Below are 17485 nucleotides of genomic sequence, written 5' to 3'. Positions count from 1 at the left end.
CAACCAGAGAAATTTAAAAATATCAATACTTTTTTATGCATAACATTAAGCATTTTAAAGTATTTTCAAAAAATATTATGGATTTGGGTTTTATTTTGAGAAAATTCTGGAAGGAAAATGAAAGCAAAAACTTTAAAAGCACCGTAAACTGAGGATGACTTTAATCTCAAACCTATTGAGATTTATCTGCAAATGAAGAGTACAAATTTAATACGTACAGAATTGTATGGAATAATATTGACCGTGGTAGAGAAATCTGGATTCAATTTTCAAAACCACCTTTGAGTCACGGGATTCCTATGCAGATAAGACCTTTTGAAAATTTTGTCGAGAAATGTTCAATGTACTTCAACTAGAAGATATTATATTGTTTCGAATGTTAGTTAACAACAGTAATGAACATGTCGATTTTCTGTTGAATTTCTCCATAATAGTAGTTTATGCAACAAGTTGCAAACAGAGGATTTTTTCAGCACGAGTCGTACATTTATCCAACGAGGTTCACCGAGTTGGATAAATACGAAGGGTGCTGAAAAAATCAAGTTTTGCAACAAGTTCCATACAACATTTTTTGCAATTCCGAAAAACACCCATTGAGTGAAATTTTGAGATAAATTTCCATGTATTTTGTCAATAAATCGTTCAAATCAAAAAAAATATTTAAAACTAACTTAATCCACCTATGTGGTTGATGCCTTCCTCACTTTTTACCAACAATGGGTAATATGAGCGGTTTGGACACATATATTTCAGCTATTTTTTAGATCCACAAAAATAAGTACACAAATATAACTTAATTGATCATATCTCGAGACAGGGTTGCCAGATCTTCAATTTTTTGGCCTCGTTGTAAGGTTTTTCAATTACCTAACCAACGATGGGTCGGATGATGGATCCAGATATCGTTTACATATATTTAAGTGAGATCCGACTTCAAAAAAGTACATAAATATCACTTAAGTGGTCATAACTCGAGACAGGGTTACCAGATCTTCAATGTTGTGGACTCGTTGGAAAGGTCTCTCGATTACCTAACCAACGATGGGTCGGATGATGGATCCGGACATCGTTTACATGCACATAAATGAGATCCGGATATATGTGAAATAGTAGTTTATGCAACAAGTTGCAAAAAGAGGATTTTTTCAGCACGAGTCGTACATTTATCCAACGAGGTTCACCGAGTTGGATGAATACGACAAGTGCTGAACAAATCAAGTTTTGCAACGAGTTCCATACAACATTTTTTGCAATTCCGAAAAACACCCATTGAGTGAAATTTTAAGTTAAATTTTCATGTATTTTGTCAATAAATCGTTTAAATCAAAAAAATGTTGAAAAGTGTTACTTTTCGAAACAAGTGCTGTATAGAAAAGTAGGCTATTTCGTCGTTCAAGAATGACAGGAAAAGTAAGTAGTTTCACGACGGAATTGCAAAAACACATTTTTATACATAACTTTTGAACTAGTTATCGAAACTTCAAACAATTCAATAGCGATGTATCGGATCATAAACCAAGTCGAATGCGACCGGTTTGATCAAAATCAGTTTAGCCAGTGCTGAGAAAACTCAGTGAGAATTTTGGTCACATACATACATACACACACACATACACACACACAGACATTTGTTCAGTTTTCGATTCTGAGTCGATATGTGTACATGAAGGTGGGTCTTTGAGCTTTTAATAAAAAGTTCATTTTTAGAGCAGGATTATAGCCTTACCTCAGTGAGGAAAGCAAAAGTGTTGCTTTTCGAAACAAGTGCTGAAAAGTTCAATTTTTCAGCACCCATTTCAGTGCTGAAAAGTAGAACTTTTCAGCATTTATTTTGAAAAGTGTTGCTTTTTGATTCTGTTTTGTTTTGGTATAGAAAAGCAGGCTATTTCGTCGTTCAAGAATGACAGGAAAAGTAAGTAGTTTCACGACGGAATTGCAAAAAAAAAAATATTTCAATTTGGAAAAATGGAATGCTTTTTCGGATTCTTTGGGCAATTTTCGTCTAGAAGAAAAAATAATTTTACTTGTTTTTGAAATTTAATTCAAAAATATATATTCAAAAATCATAGACGTTTTCAGTGGTTCAAATTTTATTTAAAATGTTAACAATTTTGATTTGTGTTTCGTATTCAGTTTACAATGCAATTTTGAATTTTAATAAAAAGTTTAGAAGGCTGGTACACCTATTTTTAAAAGTTTTTGTCACCCCCCCTTTCCTTGGCCAGAGCCAAGGGACTTAAACTTATTTAAAAAATTGCATCGGCCTTTTTTTTGGTAAAAATGAATACCAGCAATTAGGTAAATGTATGAAATTTGAACATATTTAATCCGATTTAAAAAAAAACATAGACTTACAAAGTAACCCAAAGTAACAAAGAATTTCTGGGGCAACTATTTTTTCAAACCATTTGAATAATAATTTTCCCCTATAACATTGACTTTGTGTGGCCTACTCCAGTACATATTTTTAAAATGATAACTTGAGACAAATTGCAAGGGTTTCCAGCAAGGCCTCAGACTGGCAAGTAATTAAAAATTACTTTGATTTTTTGCTGGTAATTAGGTAATTCTTTAATTACTTAGTAATTCATGGTAATTAGAGTAATTTAAAGTAATTAATTGGTAATTAAAGTAATTTTTGAGTAATTAAAGTAATCGATTTTTTTAAATTGTACTTCTTCAACGAAACTATTTACTTTTTATATATAATCTATTATAACAGTATTTTATTAATTTCAAATAAGAGTGAAACACGAAGATTAAAAGAGACTGGTTCTGTATGTAGAAGGCCTTATTCACCATAGTTCTCTGCTAAAACTCTCCTAAAATTTATTTTTATCATGTTGTTTATCGAAGCTGATTAACAACAAAAAGCAACGCCATGATATATTACTTAGTGAAAAATGTTTTGTTTATCCGAAATCTATTCATTTTTGTTCAAATAATTATAAAAATATTTTTTTGTTGCTATAACTAAACTGCCCATGTTCGCATAAATGTCCCATATGCAAAAAACACCAAGCTGAGAAAAACGCATTTGAAGTTTGTCCCATACATAAGGCTACGTGTTAAGTTTTCGCGAAAAAATGGATTTCCTCCTGATTTCTGGAACAAAGTACTGGATGTTATAGGCTCTTTTGAAAGAGCAAACAATTTTGAACCAAACTGCATCAATAACTCGAAATTGATGAAAATGCATATGGGACATTTATGCGATCAGGGGCAGTACATTAGAATTGATTATTTTTTTTAAGTTTTTCCTTCTAATAGGCAGTCAAAATTATTTGAAGTTTATGTGGATCAAATATTTAAAACCAAAATGTACTTAGTTATCATTGATAAAAACAAAATTTTCAAGTGATAGCCATTTAAAAATCAATGAAAATTAAAATATGATTTATATATTTTTTCATAATCTGCAGAAATTGACAGTCCTGTAATGTATCTCAAACGTTTTAATGTTAAAAATCAAACTCAGTGAAATTAAAATCGACTAATATTCAGATGCAGAAATTAAATCCAATGTAAATGTCACATTTCACATTATCCGTATTTTCAGTAACGAATTTTTAATTTGCCTGAGAAAAAAAAACATGCAAAGTAATGTCAAACCAATGTTTGAAAAACATTTTAAAACTAAACGTTATTTTGATGAATTTTACAATTTTCATGAAGAGCCGCTGCAAATATTTGTCAAAGTTTATATTTGGCTCCAAAAATCAGTGGGCCTTTTTTTCAATCAACTTATATATTTGAATGGCATTCGACTTGCAATAAACTGCACAGCAAAAAATCCGATGGTAAAATCGCATGAAAAAACATGCACATCACCTTTGTGAGCAAAAGCACGTTATATTGTATGAGAAAACGTGTACACAAAAAGCATGAACAAAAGAAAAATAAATAAATTTTGTACACCCCAAAAATAACATCAATCTGGTGAGAGTCAAATCCAGATTACCAAGTCCGCGCCACAACCGTCCCGTCCCAAAGATGGTTGGGGCGCGGACTTGGTAATCTAGATATGACTCTTACTAGATTGATGTTATTTTTGGGGTGTGCAAAATTTATTTATTTTTCTTTTGTACATGCTTTTTGTGTACATGTTTTCTCATACAATATTACATGCTTTTGCTCACAAAGGTGATGTGCATGCTTTTGCATACGATTTTACACAGAATTTTTTTACTATGTGAAAACCATTTTAAATTATTTATTAATTATATTAAAATTAATATATTGAAGTAAAACAGTACAGTATTTTTTTTTGCTTTTATGACAAACACGACTCCAAAAAACGTAAGTCAACTTAAATAATCTTCTTTTGCAATTGATTGATAAGGGTTCGGTTGATTGAAACGTGAAACATAATGGAATTTCGAATCAGATAATGAACAGGTTTGGCCATAAAACAAATATTATTGTTCGTATCAATTGAGCTACTTATTTTTTACTTGAAAATAATTAAATACTAATGTCATTTTTTTTTTTAAGTAAAACAATTCCAAATTTCAAACCAATTAACTCGCTGTAGGATATTATGTAAACATCACCAAAAGTTTCAGCGCCCTCTAGTGGGGGGCATTTTTGACGTTTGATCGCCTATAGCTTTTTTCAATAAAAATTATACGCGAAATTCACAATTCACAATTCACAATATCCAGATTGGTATAAAAAAACAGCATAATTTTTGGAAGAGCTTTCGAATGAGCTGTTTATAAATAATTGAGTTTAAAACCGTGGAAATGAATACTTAAATTTGAATCAAACAATTTTTATCATAGTAAAAAGTAATTAAGTAATTTATGTAATTAATAATTTTGGAACAGTAATTTGAGTAATTAATTGGCAGACTGGCAAGTAATAAACGCTTCTGGAAACCCTTGACAAATTGGAAAATATATCAATAATAAATCTCATCAGTGAAACCCCGGTTTACGGTATTTGAAAAGGCGATACATTACGGCATAAGTTTTAAAAACTTTCATCTTTCTGATTGAAGGCTTTGAAATTACTAACCTAAATTGGAATAAAAGATGAAAATTATGTTTTGTCTTATTTATCATATAAATATCTTTTTTTTTTTATTTATCATACAACTGGATTTTTTTTAACTTTTTTCTGTATTCAAACATTAAGATTTTTGTTTCTTCCTCGATCCGGGACAGAAGCTTTAAAATATACCTGAATTTGTTTTTTTGTTTAATTTTCCCTGATGCATTGAAAAATAAATGATAAAGAAGAAATATAATCAAAATTTTAATTAAATTTACTGGGAGGTTTGAAACTACAATTTTAATAATTTTTCATGCATGTTTTAATTTTTTTTTATTTTAGCATAATAAGGTGGTAAATATTTGTTACAACTAAAAAACAATGACTTATTCAAATGGCTCTGGATTTAAAAATGATTTCAAGATTAATTATCATACGTCTTGAAGAAATATTTCGACAAGAAATAAGAAGAAATAAGAAATAAACATTATGGTGAACATTATATTGATACTTTGTTTCATGAATTAATTTAACCCTGTACTGCCCAAATTTTTTTTTCGAAAATATTTATTTTTCCCGTGTTCAGGAGGTCATTTTGAGCAACTTTTGTTCAACGAAAAACTTTACTTTTCTTGTTTTATGTTTTTCTTGTTTCATTTTTAGTATTTTAATTTGCATTTATCTTGTTTAGTTTATGTTTGTTTTTGGTAGTATTTGGCCTACTCTACCACCTAATATCGCCTATCTAATTTTTTCATGTTTTTACAGTCACTTTTTCAATTTTTTGCATGTTTTTCATATTTTCTGCTATAGAATCGCAACATAATCCTTTAAATTGCAAAAAAAATGCATAGAGGCATAGTCTGGGACACTACAAAAATTACTGCATACTTCTTTTTACTGAAAATATAGGAAATGTTAGTAAAAAACACAGCCAAAGTTGACCCCTTAAAAAATTACCTTTTTAAAAAACATTGGCAAAGTCACATAAAACAAGTAAAACTTCCAACCCATAAATTTTCTAAAATTTTAAGAGTTCTTCTTTCCAATGCTTTTTAAAGATCAAAAATCGGTTGGAAAATTGATTTTTGGCGATTTTTTAGATCGAAGCCCGTCTAAAGGCGGGGTTAGGTTGTAGAGGGTTAAAATGTTTTTTTCCTTGACTGAAAAGTACCTGTGGATAACACTTAGTTATACTTGTATGACGACAATTAGTCTTTCTAATTTAGATTTTCTTTGAATTTTGGGTTTTTAATGTAGCTCAAAAACGAAAACAAAATAGTACAATCATGAATGTGCGGAGGACAGTTACTCGCTTGAATCGAGAATAACCCTGTCAGAAAGTGGGCAATCAGCTGTTGGCCAGTCAATTTACCTGCATTACTTGCAATGTATTGGTGGCATCTTACCATGTAAACAAATCATGGCAATGATGTCACGTCGCATTTCTGCTTGTTTCACAAACACTAGAAAGCATGCGACAAATTAATGTTGCGAAAAAAATTTCAATTGTTCACAAAAATATGTTAACTTTTAAAACACGAATCAATTCTACCTTTCAAATTTTGTATTTTCAATTTACACGAAAAAATGTTTCGTCAATTTTAACTGTGCACTTACTGCAACATTTTTCTACACCCCATGCGACGCAACACTTTTCGTGTCGCGCTAAAAGCTAGTCGCAAGCAACTTCTTTATTTTTAAAACTTTCACGAGCAATTGACGCGCGAGAGCTGGTGGTGGTCAACTCAGTCTGTACGGTACTTTTAGGAATCTGGGCAATTTTCTTCCGGCGATTCTCGTAGATTTTTTTTCGGTTTGTGTTTTTTTTTTCGATTGAGCAAATCAATACATTGTTTCGTTTGATTGACCCGCGTGAACTCGAGAAAAGTTGCCAAACTTGCGTTTTTGAGTTGTGTCCAACAACGCAAAGGTGTCATCGCGCTTAGTCATCTCTATAATTAGCCGCTTTACGATAGTCGGTGTTTTAGCGTACGCAACAGCTGCTGCTTGACCAGTACGCCAGAGAGACTGACGAGTTGAACTCCGCCGTGCGTAATGGCTTCGTTCGTCGCCAGGGTTGTGAACCGCTGCGAAGAGGCGAATGAAACCAAAAACTTGAGTAAGCTCTCCGGTGACCTCCGTTTGGAAGGCTGAACGTTGAAATCTAGATTCAAATTTGAAGATGATACTGTAATTAAATTAATTTAAACCTAATCGTATCCTTCCATCTTTCCATTTGTAGATCTCTCCGAGTGCGAGCTGATTCAGGTTCCAGATGCGGTCTACCATCTGATGAGACACACTGAGCTGAAGACGTGCGACCTCAGCGGCAATGTCATCACGAAAATCTCGCCCAAGTTTGCGGTCAAGTTCAGCTTGATCACCGGTAAGTACAACGATGGAGAAAGATACCTTTGACGTTTGAATATTTTTTTCTGAGGATGAACCACATGATGATTCAACAGAGCAATACAGTTGGCAACTTATAAGTATTAATTTCTACTGGTTTTTGTTGGAAACATTTCCAGCAAGTATAAATAAAAATTCCAAAGCATGGCTGTAAAAATACTTTAAGACCTGTACCTGTTGCAACATTGTGTTCTATCAACCCCATGCCCACGGTTGGTATTTGATTAAAAAAAAATCTATTCTTGAAAAACAAGTCCACGAGACAAAAGAATTAGCTTATTTTCAGGGACGTCGTTATGACCACATCAATTTGTTTGATTGATTTTCAGTTTATTTTTGTATATATGTAGCAAAATATAAGAAAACATGGTGACCTAATTTTGCAGATTCAAAACCGAATAAAAACTCAACGCTTCTGTTATTTAAATTTTTGTTTTAAAACGAGAAGACCGTAATTCTAAACGTTCGAATAGTTGGATAGGGCTAGAGCTAAAGCTTTGGAGAAAATTACTATTAATTTTACAAAATTGCGTATATTTCTGCTAAAATTAAACAAATTTTATTATGAGAAAATGTTTTGTGAACTCTTTTCTATTTAATTCTATTTAATTTCTCTTTTCGTATTTAATCAAATAGTCTATAAATGCCAATGTACAATTGGGCAAGAGGAGTTAGGATATGGTTATTTAGTAGTTTTTCGGCAAAATTTCCAAGTGAAGTACGGTATGCAGATCGGAAGAAACGCGGTCAAGAAACGATGCGTGTTCTATTCGTTAGGAAATTTTGATATTAGGAAATTAGGAAATTAGAAAATTAGGTAATTAGAAAATTAGAAAATTAGGAAATTAGAAAATTAGGAAATAATGAAATTATGAAACATAGAAAATCATGACATTAGGAAATTTGGATGTTAGAAAATTAAGAAATTATGAAAATTAGAAAATTAGGAAATTAGAATATTAGGAAATTAGGAAGTCAGAAAATTAGGAAATTAGGAAGTTAGGAAATTTGGTAATAAGGAAATTTGGTTATTAAGAAATAAGGAAATAAGGAAATTAGGAAATTAAGAAATAAGGAAATTAGGAAATTTGGAAATTTGGAAATTTGGAAATTATGAAATTAGAAAATTAGGATCTTAGAAAATATGGAAATTAGGTAATGAAAAAATTAGGAAGCCAGGATAAGAAAATTTGGTGATTAGGAAACTAGGAAATAATTAAATGATGTAATAATGAAATAATGAAATAAAGAAATTATGAAATAAGGAAATTAGGAAATTTGGATGTTAGAAAATTAGGAAATTTTGAAAATTAGAAAATTAGGAAATTAGAATGTTAGGAAATTAGGAAGTCAGAAAATTAGGAAGTTAGGAAATTTGGTAATAAGGAAATTTGGTTATTAGGAAATAAGGAAATAAGGAAATTAGGAAATTAAGAAATAAGGAAATTAAAAATAAGGAAATAAGGAAATTTGGAAATTTGGAAATTTGGAAATTAGGAAATTAGAAAATTAGGATCTTAGGAAATATGGAAATTAGGTAATGAAGAAATTAGGAAGCCAGGAAATAAGAAAATTTGGTAATTAGGAAACTAGGAAATAATTAAATGATGTAATAATGAAATAATGAAATAAAGAAATTATGAAATAAGGAAATTAGGAAATTTGGATGTTAGAAAATTAAGAAATTTTGAAAATTAGAAAATTAGGAAATAAGAATGGTAGGAAATTAGGAAGTCAGATAATTAGGAAATTAGGAAGCTAGGAAATTTGGTAATAAGGAAATTTGGTTATTAGGAAATAAGGAAATTACGAAATTAGGAAATTAAGAAATAAGGAAATTAGGAAATAAGGAAACAATTAAGGAAAATTAAGAAATTTTGAAAATTAGCAAATTAGGAAACTAGAATGTTAGGAAATTACAAATGTTTCAAAGTTTTTCTTAAATTCTTAAACTCTAACATTCTTAAATTCTTAAATTGTTAAAATGTTAAATTCCTAAATTCTTAACTTTCAACTTTCTAAATTTTATTGTTTTTTTTTTGTTATTTTTAAATGCTTACATTTTAAAATTTCTGAACTCCCCATTTTAAATTCTAGATTTTTTAGTTCGTTGAATTTTTGAAAAATTAGAGTTTTTAAATGTTAGAATTCGGGTTTTCCGTAAAACAAAAATTTTATTGGTATATTTTGAATTTTTAATTTTTTCACTTGTAATTTCTGCAATTTCTCAGGTTTCGTATTTCAATTTTTTTCGACTTTAATATTTTTTTTTTGAATTTTGCATAATTTTTATTTTGAATCTTCAAAATAATAATTTGAAAAATGGTTGGAATTTCCTTCATATATATTTTTTTTGTTATTTGATATTTCTGAAATGTTTGTTTTTCCATATTTTCGAATTTCTCAGTAAAATAATAGATATTTGTATGATTATTGTCAAGTTTATTTTCACTCCGGTTTATTTCATTTCGGTCCCGCCAGGATAGATTAATCGGACAGTGCAGTGAACTCACAATCCAAAGGTTGCCGGTTGGTACTAGCAATAGTTGGCGACACGTGGGCCAACAGCAATAAAAACAACTTCTATTTTTTACTCCGTTTCGACCAAAAAACTAAATCGATCTGCCCTTTTAATACATGATTCTGCGTTTTGAGATTCGCCGGGATTTTCTATTATTCTAACAAATATAAAAATTTTAAAGCGTTTGTAACTTTCAGTCGCATTCTAAATTCAAATTCTTTGTTTTTTTCATCAAAAAATTACAAACAAGCACCGCCCGCGCGAAGAAAAGTCAAACTCCTCTTTCCGTTTCTGTTCCTTTTCAGCTGCGTACCGCTTAAGACAAATCTTTTCGTGACCCTTTCCTTGACCGTTTCTTGAGCGTTTTTTTTTATATGGAGTGTTGCGTTCCTTCCGATCTGTATATCACAGCCGGACCCTAAGCTGACAGTTTTCGTGAGTTGCGCGTATTCACCGACAGATGGCCAGTGGGCCTCGTCGGATCCGCCCATTAATTACGCAACTCAAAATTTGCATGGGAAACTTTTTTTTCGTGACGGCTTTCGCGGCACGCTCCTTTCAACTGTTCTAGACTAATATTTGGACGAGGCGTATCTCTAAACAAGTTTTTTACAAAAATGATTCCAAACTGCTTATTTTGTCGTTTTAAACCGAAACAAGGCAAAAATTATATTTATTTAAACTATTCGCCATTTTCAAAAATTTGGCTAGATAATATCAAAGGCCGCCATCTTAGGCCCACTGGGCCCACAAAAAGAGGTACGCTCAGTTTGTATGGGAGCTGTCAACATGCTCCCGGGCTGGTATATCAGTCTTGAAGCATTTTGAAATGCTCAAACTTGTTCTCTGATAATTCTTTAATGTGTCTGATCAGTTGAGCCATGAAATTTTTTTTATTTTGTTTAGAAAATCATTCACTTTTGAAGTAATTTGAGTACATAAAAAGTTCACCGTGTACACTAGCGTGTCCCAAAAAAACACGAAGTCGAGGAAATCAATGTGCTCAGTTCTCAAATGATAGAATGTCATGTTAGAAACAACTCTCTCATACATGAAAACTTTCGGAAAAATCGTTTACCACGTTCCCTGGGCATTTTTTTGAAAAAAGTCAGTTTTTTCGAAAATTTCACAAAATCTGCTTAGAAAAAATGGAAAATTTTAAAATTTCAAATAGCCTATACCATTAAATGATGGTCTGTGGTCCAATAAACAAGTTAATGTATCGATTTGGCCTTTTAAAACCTTGTTTTCATTTTCCCGGTAGCTTTTATGTCGAAAAATACGAGTTTTTGCTTTATTTTTTTTTCAATCTTTTCCCTCGGTATTGAACACAAAAATTTCCTCATATGTAAGAATACATGCATCTTGTAGGAAATTTTCCGCCGATGATTTTCGTCTAAGCAACTTTGAAGTTTCATCAACTCTGAGCTGAGATATTCCAGTTTTTGTGAAGAAAGAATATTGAATTTTTGAAAATGTTGAAATTAATCATCATTGGGATACAATATTAAGGGAAACTTAAGCTTAATTTGAAGTGAGGCTTTATCGCATCTGTTTTTAAACATAATTAGCCCATTCGCATTCGCATTCGCATTCGCATTCGCATGGAGATGGTGATCTTAGCGGGTTGCAGACTGGATTTCGTCATGTATATGTGATGATTGTCCATTACTAGTTGCTTAGAAATTGATTAAAGGGAATTAAAACCAATTCTACCAGAACAGAACAGGCAGCACCATGAAAGCCATCCATTGCCGGCCGCTCCCATCTCCACCATACACCGGGAGAGGAATAAGGATTCGGAGCACGGGAAGTGTTGATGCTAGCTTACTTAGAAAAAGGTAGCGAAACCGCAGGCTCTTTTTCCCAACCCTATTGTGGAATTCGAACAAATTGACCGTTTGACCAAATTTTATCGAATTTAAACAACAGGGCTGCGTAAGTGTCGCGTGGAGTTGGTAGTTTTGGAGGGTGATGGTCTGGGATTCGCCCTAAGCAAGCGATACGACCAGTGGCATAAATCAGGTTAGCGGATGAACTATTAATCTCAAGGCAAGCAATCGGATGCTGCTGTTGAGACAATTCCCGTTTAACAAATTTATGGAATTTAGTATTTTAGCAGTTTAGACATTTATTCTCAGCACAACAATAAGATGCTGCTGTTGAGACTACTTATGTTTAGTTAGTGTGTTTTAATTATTTTATCTCGACGCGCATATTTTTTTTGGGTCCAATATTAGACAGCCGGCTGTGGAAATAGAGGATCCCGTGCTAAAATTTAACCGTTTTGATTAAGCGTACAGAGTTTAGTGAGGCCCGTTATAGCAAACCAGTGATTTTTTTTTTTCTTTCTTTTAAACCTTTTAACTGACGGAGCAATAGAACTTTACCAGAATTCGTCTCGCAATTAAAAATCTACTTTTTGAATCGGGAGTAATTATAAAAGTTATAATTTATGGTCAGTTTACCGAGTTGAGAGGAAATCAGAATTAGCAAAATTGATGTTTAAGTTGGATCGCGTACCGGGTGTTGTCAAAGAACGTCCGCGCGGCTCCACCGACTTCCATTGCTTTAATTATACGAGCTCGCCCTTACCCTCCTCCCCTTTCACCCCGCTACGGCCCCTACAAATGCCACCCTAAGTTCAGCCGACCCTGACCATATTTACCTTAAGCGACTTTCCGACTTTGTTGGGTTCCTAAAGCCAATCCAGATCTGTCAAGCCTACTTTCTATCAAATGATGCACTATGGTAGAAAAGAGAAAAACGAGTCCTTCCTTTTTCGAATTGCGCCAAAACCTTTGCAAACGCAGGCATGAAGTATCCGCGCTACCGTTTCTCGTTCCGTGACCACAGTCTGGTCGTCCAGGCAATTCCCGGGGACGGGAATTGCATATTTGGAGCCGTCGTCCACCAGCTCCTGGGACTCCATCCCGCTCGTGACGCCCTCCGGTTCGCTGCGGAGAGAAGCGCCCTGCGACGTAGAGTTGTAAGTTTTTTAGAGTCGAACATGATGGAATTCTATGAATTCCTGGAGCTCGGCGCTTCGGATTTGGGACCCGCCGCGACCATAGAAGATTACCTGGCGTACCTGTCAACAGAAGGCGTGTGGGGGGGTGAGGAGGTGCTGGCGGTCACAAGCCGTTTGTACCGCTGTAACATTGTAATGTGGAACAGTGTAACAGGTGCCACCCAGCGGTTCGAGAGCATTCATGGCTCCACCGGAACGCTGCGGGTGCTTTATACTGGGTCACACTATGACAGTATTGTCAGTGTGGACAGCGGTGCTCAATCTTTTCCCTCGGTATTGAACACAAAAATTTCCTCATATGTAAGAATACATGCATCTTGTAGGAAATTTTCCGCCGATGATTTTCGTCTAAGCAACTTTGAAGTTTCATCAACTCTGAGCTGAGATATTCCAGTTTTTGTGAAGAAAGAATATTGAATTTTTGAAAATGTTGAAATAATCATCATTGGGATACAATATTAAGGGAAACTTAAGCTCAATTTGAAGTGAGGCTTTATCGCATCTGTTTTTAAACATAATTAGCCCATCCTCTAATACTAAGGCCACCTGGTGTTGTTTTCTCATGGCACACTACGTGCTAATCAATGAATTACTTTTAGTATATATAACTCATATTTAGAGCATTTTGCATTTGAGTCAATTGATGCACGTTTGCTGCGTTTCCATGGATACAAATAAACATATAAGAATTATAAGGTTCGATTATACGCATTTCCTAAACGCTCCCTTCTTATAACTCCTGTTGATAAATCCGATGTTCAGGTAAATTAAAAATAACACTAAGTTTTTATAATTTATTCTTTAGGAATTCATTCATTAACCACGTAGACATTTTTGTTAATCTCAGTCCCCTCTCCTTCTTGTGGTTAATTGTTCATGATTTTTTTTGATTGTATGAAGCGTGGACAAATGCCATCCTCGTACCTTATATTTCGATGCCTCTGTGCTCTCTTGTACTAAGCTTGCTGGTTTTCCTAGCTAGTTAGCATAAGAGAGCACAGATGCATCCAATTCTTATATGTTTATTTGTATCTATGGAAACGCAGCAAACGAGCATCAATTGACTCAAATGCAAAATGCTCTAAATATGAGTTATATATACTAAAAGTAATTCATTGATTAGCACGTAGTGTGCCATGAGAAAACAACACCAGGTGGCCTTAGTATTAGAGGATGGGCTAATTATGTTTAAAAACAGATGCGATAAAGCCTCACTTCAAATTATGCTTAAGTTTCCCTTAATATTGTATCCCAATGATGATTAATTTCAACATTTTCAAAAATTCAATATTCTTTCTTCACAAAAACTGGAATATCTCAGCTCAGAGTTGATGAAACTTCAAAGTTGCTTAGACGAAAATCATCGGCGGAAAATTTCCTACAAGATGCATGTATTCTTACATATGAGGAAATTTTTGTGTTCAATACCGAGGGAAAAGATTGAAAAAAAGTAAAGCAAAAACTCGTATTTTTCGACATAAAAGCTACCGGGAAAATGAAAATAAGGTTTTAAAAGGCCACATCGATACATTAACTTGTTTATTGGACCACAGACTATCATTTAATGGTATAGGCTATTTGAAATTTTAAAATTTTCCATTTTTTCTAAGCAGATTTTGAGAATTTTCGAAAAAACTGACTTTTTTCAAAAAAATGCCCAGGGAACGTGGTAAACGATTTTTCCGAAAGTTTTCATGTATGAGAGAGTTGTTTCTAACATGATATTCTATCATTTGAGAACTGAGCACATTGATTTCCTCGACTTCGTGTTTTTTTGGGACACGCTAGTGTACACAATTTGTTTGCTCTTTTTAGTTAACCGGTTCTTTGAGCGGCTCGCTCTTTTTTTGCCCACCTCTACGGTGTACTAATGTTGCTTTTCTGTTCTAGTTCTAACCGAAATCAATCGAAAATATCAAAGCATTATGCAAAAAAAAAAAGATCGGGAAAACCGGGAAAAATATAAAAATTCCGGGAATCAGAAAATCCCGCAAAATTCTGAAAATGTAACCAAGGGTTCTATCATTGTTGACCTAAGCCTGTTTGTGATTTAATTTAAAAAAATCTCCCCTCTCCTCCCCAGAGCTCAACCTGTCGCACAACCAGATGGCCAAGCTGCCGGACGAGCTGGCCGACCTGCACTCGCTGCAGCAGCTGGACATCTCGCACAACTCCTTCATCACGCTGCCCGCCGTCGTGTTCAAGATGCCGAAGCTGCGCGAACTGCGCGCCCACAACAACGCCATCATCGACATCGACCGGGACGAAATCATCACGTCGGACTCGCTCGAGCTGGTCGACCTGCGGCACAACCCGCTCACGCCAATGTGCCACGAGCTGCTCCGGAACGCGAACGTCTCGTTCCGGATCGAGCTGTCCGAGCGGGAAAAGGAAGAGTGGGAGGACCTGACGATCTGATCGGAGTGTTTGGAGCGCAAAGATCTTCCTGCCCGTGGGTCGTCTCGCCAGTTGCCCGCCAAGTTAGCTTTTAGTTAGTATATACGGTTTACAAAGATCGTACCAGAAACTCTCTGTTTAGCGTTAAGCCACTCTGTTCAGAACTCCTTGTGTATTCTTTTGTGTATTCAGCGCATCAGCACGCGCCAACAGTTATACTTAATTTAGTTTGAGACTTGAGAGTGTTTATTGATTAGGATGTGAGCAGTGAAAACGCAACTCTATTAGCCAAGTAAGACACGCATACGTATAAAGAGGAATGCAAACTTGTATTTAGTGACTAACCCGTACTTACCGTGTATTATACAAAACGAGAATTAATGTAAATCTACTGTTAAAAAAATGAGAATTGCTTGCGAGATTGTAAAAAGGGAAAATTTTGATCTAGTCATTCAGAGAGCAACTTAAAGAAAAAAGTACAGAGTAAATGCAAGTGAGGCATGTGAAGTTGATCAAAATTTTATACGCACAAACACACGCACTAAAGAAAAAAGATGTTGCATCCGACCGATTATGCGTAATTTATGTAAAATAATGCGAGTGATATTACCTACTAGAGGAGTAAGTCAATATAGATAATATATTATAAACAGTGTTTTTGTCTTTCCGGAATGGTAACCGACTAGAGCAAAGTTTGTGTTTTTTTTTGTCGAGGGAAACAAAAATTACGATGTGCAATAGCAGCGATTGTACGAGATTTCGAACAAAATTTACCCAGAATGATGCAATAAAACTGTGTTGAAGAAACTTGGTTGAATGAATTTTTGTTCGTGAACATCGCTGCCCTACCTTACCCTTAAAAAAGTCTTCAACATCTTGGTCTTAAGGTGAAACGGGACGCCAGTTGTTGAACAACTTCTGTTAAACTTAAATCAATTTCTGAACTCGACAGATTGCTTACTATCGCAATCTCCCAGAGTCTTCATAAACATAAACATAAGCATACACAGAAAAAATATTCCTGTAAATTTACATTATTTATCAAGTACCAAAAAGTATCATGATAAATGATGTATTTTTACATTAGATTCAATGGAAATTTACATTAGATTCATTGGAAAATTACAATAGTTTTGTTGGAAAAATTCAAATCATCTAATTCTGATTGGCAAATGGGAATTAGAAACTCGACTTGGATTGTAATAGGGCAATTCCAGCCCAAAACAGGATTTTTTTAGGTACTTTTTTCTCGACCTTTCCGAATGCAATGAAATTTTGTAGACATGTTATCCTAAGCCTTTTTTGTGTAAATGGAGCCAGTTTCACTCGATAATGACATTTGAGAAGGGCGTAAGTGTTTTTAATATTTTTGCATTTCGTAATTTAAAAGATCGCTGTGGCTTGAATCAAAAAGTGGTCAGAGACAAACTTGTAGGCAATTTGACGGGCTTTCCGAAAAAAATACACTGAAAGAAAAAAAAAACACACCACTTTTATGATATTTTTCACGAATTTTTTTTTCGCTCAAAATTTTTGTGAAAATAGCCTAAGATGTTCCAAAAAGACTCACGAAAAATGTAGGATGGAGCAAATATCCTAAAAAAAATACAAAAATCATTTACCGAAAACGATTTTCAAAAACCGATAGTGGGAATCGATTTACCAAACAATTTTACATAAAAGTCTCCATATTGACCATTGATCTATGTCCAATCCTTGAGAGTCCTTGTTGGTTTTTGACAATTTCTATAGGACAGACTGAATTTTTCTGTCTCGTTAACATTTTTACCGGAAAGCTCGTCCAATTTCCCGAATGTCTTTGACAGCATTTCAATTGGATGTATGGGCTTACAGATATAAGCTTAATTACATTGCTCATAACTGAATATAGTTTATTTTTTTCAGTGTGGTAGAAACCTGGATAGTAAATAAGCTTACGTAAAAATTAAAACGAGTCAAATTAAAAAGCTGTCAAAGGCAAACTTATGGGAAATTGGGCGAGCCTTCCAGTAAAAATATTTTCGAGACTGAAAAATCAAATCTGTCATATCAAGGATCAAGGATTGGACATAGGACAATGGTCAATATGGAGACTTTGATGTAAAATTGTCTGGAAAAAAGATTCCCCT

General features: G+C 33.8%; 1 protein-coding gene across 2 annotated transcripts in view; it reads left to right on the top strand.

Annotated features, from left to right (window-relative positions):
- LOC6054117 (leucine-rich repeat-containing protein 20) overlaps positions 1-16163 on the top strand; it is a 43810-nt gene extending 27647 nt beyond the window's left edge. The window contains exons 1-3 of one of the 2 annotated variants that reach the window (XM_038264571.1): positions 6707-7117; positions 7241-7384; positions 15043-16163. In XM_038264571.1, coding sequence (XP_038120499.1) covers positions 7054-7117; positions 7241-7384; positions 15043-15377 — 543 coding nt within the window. In that variant the 5' untranslated portion in view covers positions 6707-7053 and the 3' untranslated portion in view covers positions 15378-16163. Of the gene's footprint in view, positions 1-6706; positions 7118-7240; positions 7385-15042 lie in introns of those variants that run through there. The other variant, XM_038264570.1, reaches the window with a different exon arrangement.
- Positions 16164-17485: the final 1322 nt, after the last annotated feature.

This window comes from Culex quinquefasciatus, chromosome 3 (genome assembly GCF_015732765.1).
Source record: "Culex quinquefasciatus strain JHB chromosome 3, VPISU_Cqui_1.0_pri_paternal, whole genome shotgun sequence".
Lineage (NCBI taxonomy): Eukaryota > Metazoa > Arthropoda > Insecta > Diptera > Culicidae > Culex > Culex quinquefasciatus.
The sequence above is the reverse complement of the archived record's forward strand: the minus strand, read 5'-3'. Positions and strand labels throughout refer to the sequence as shown.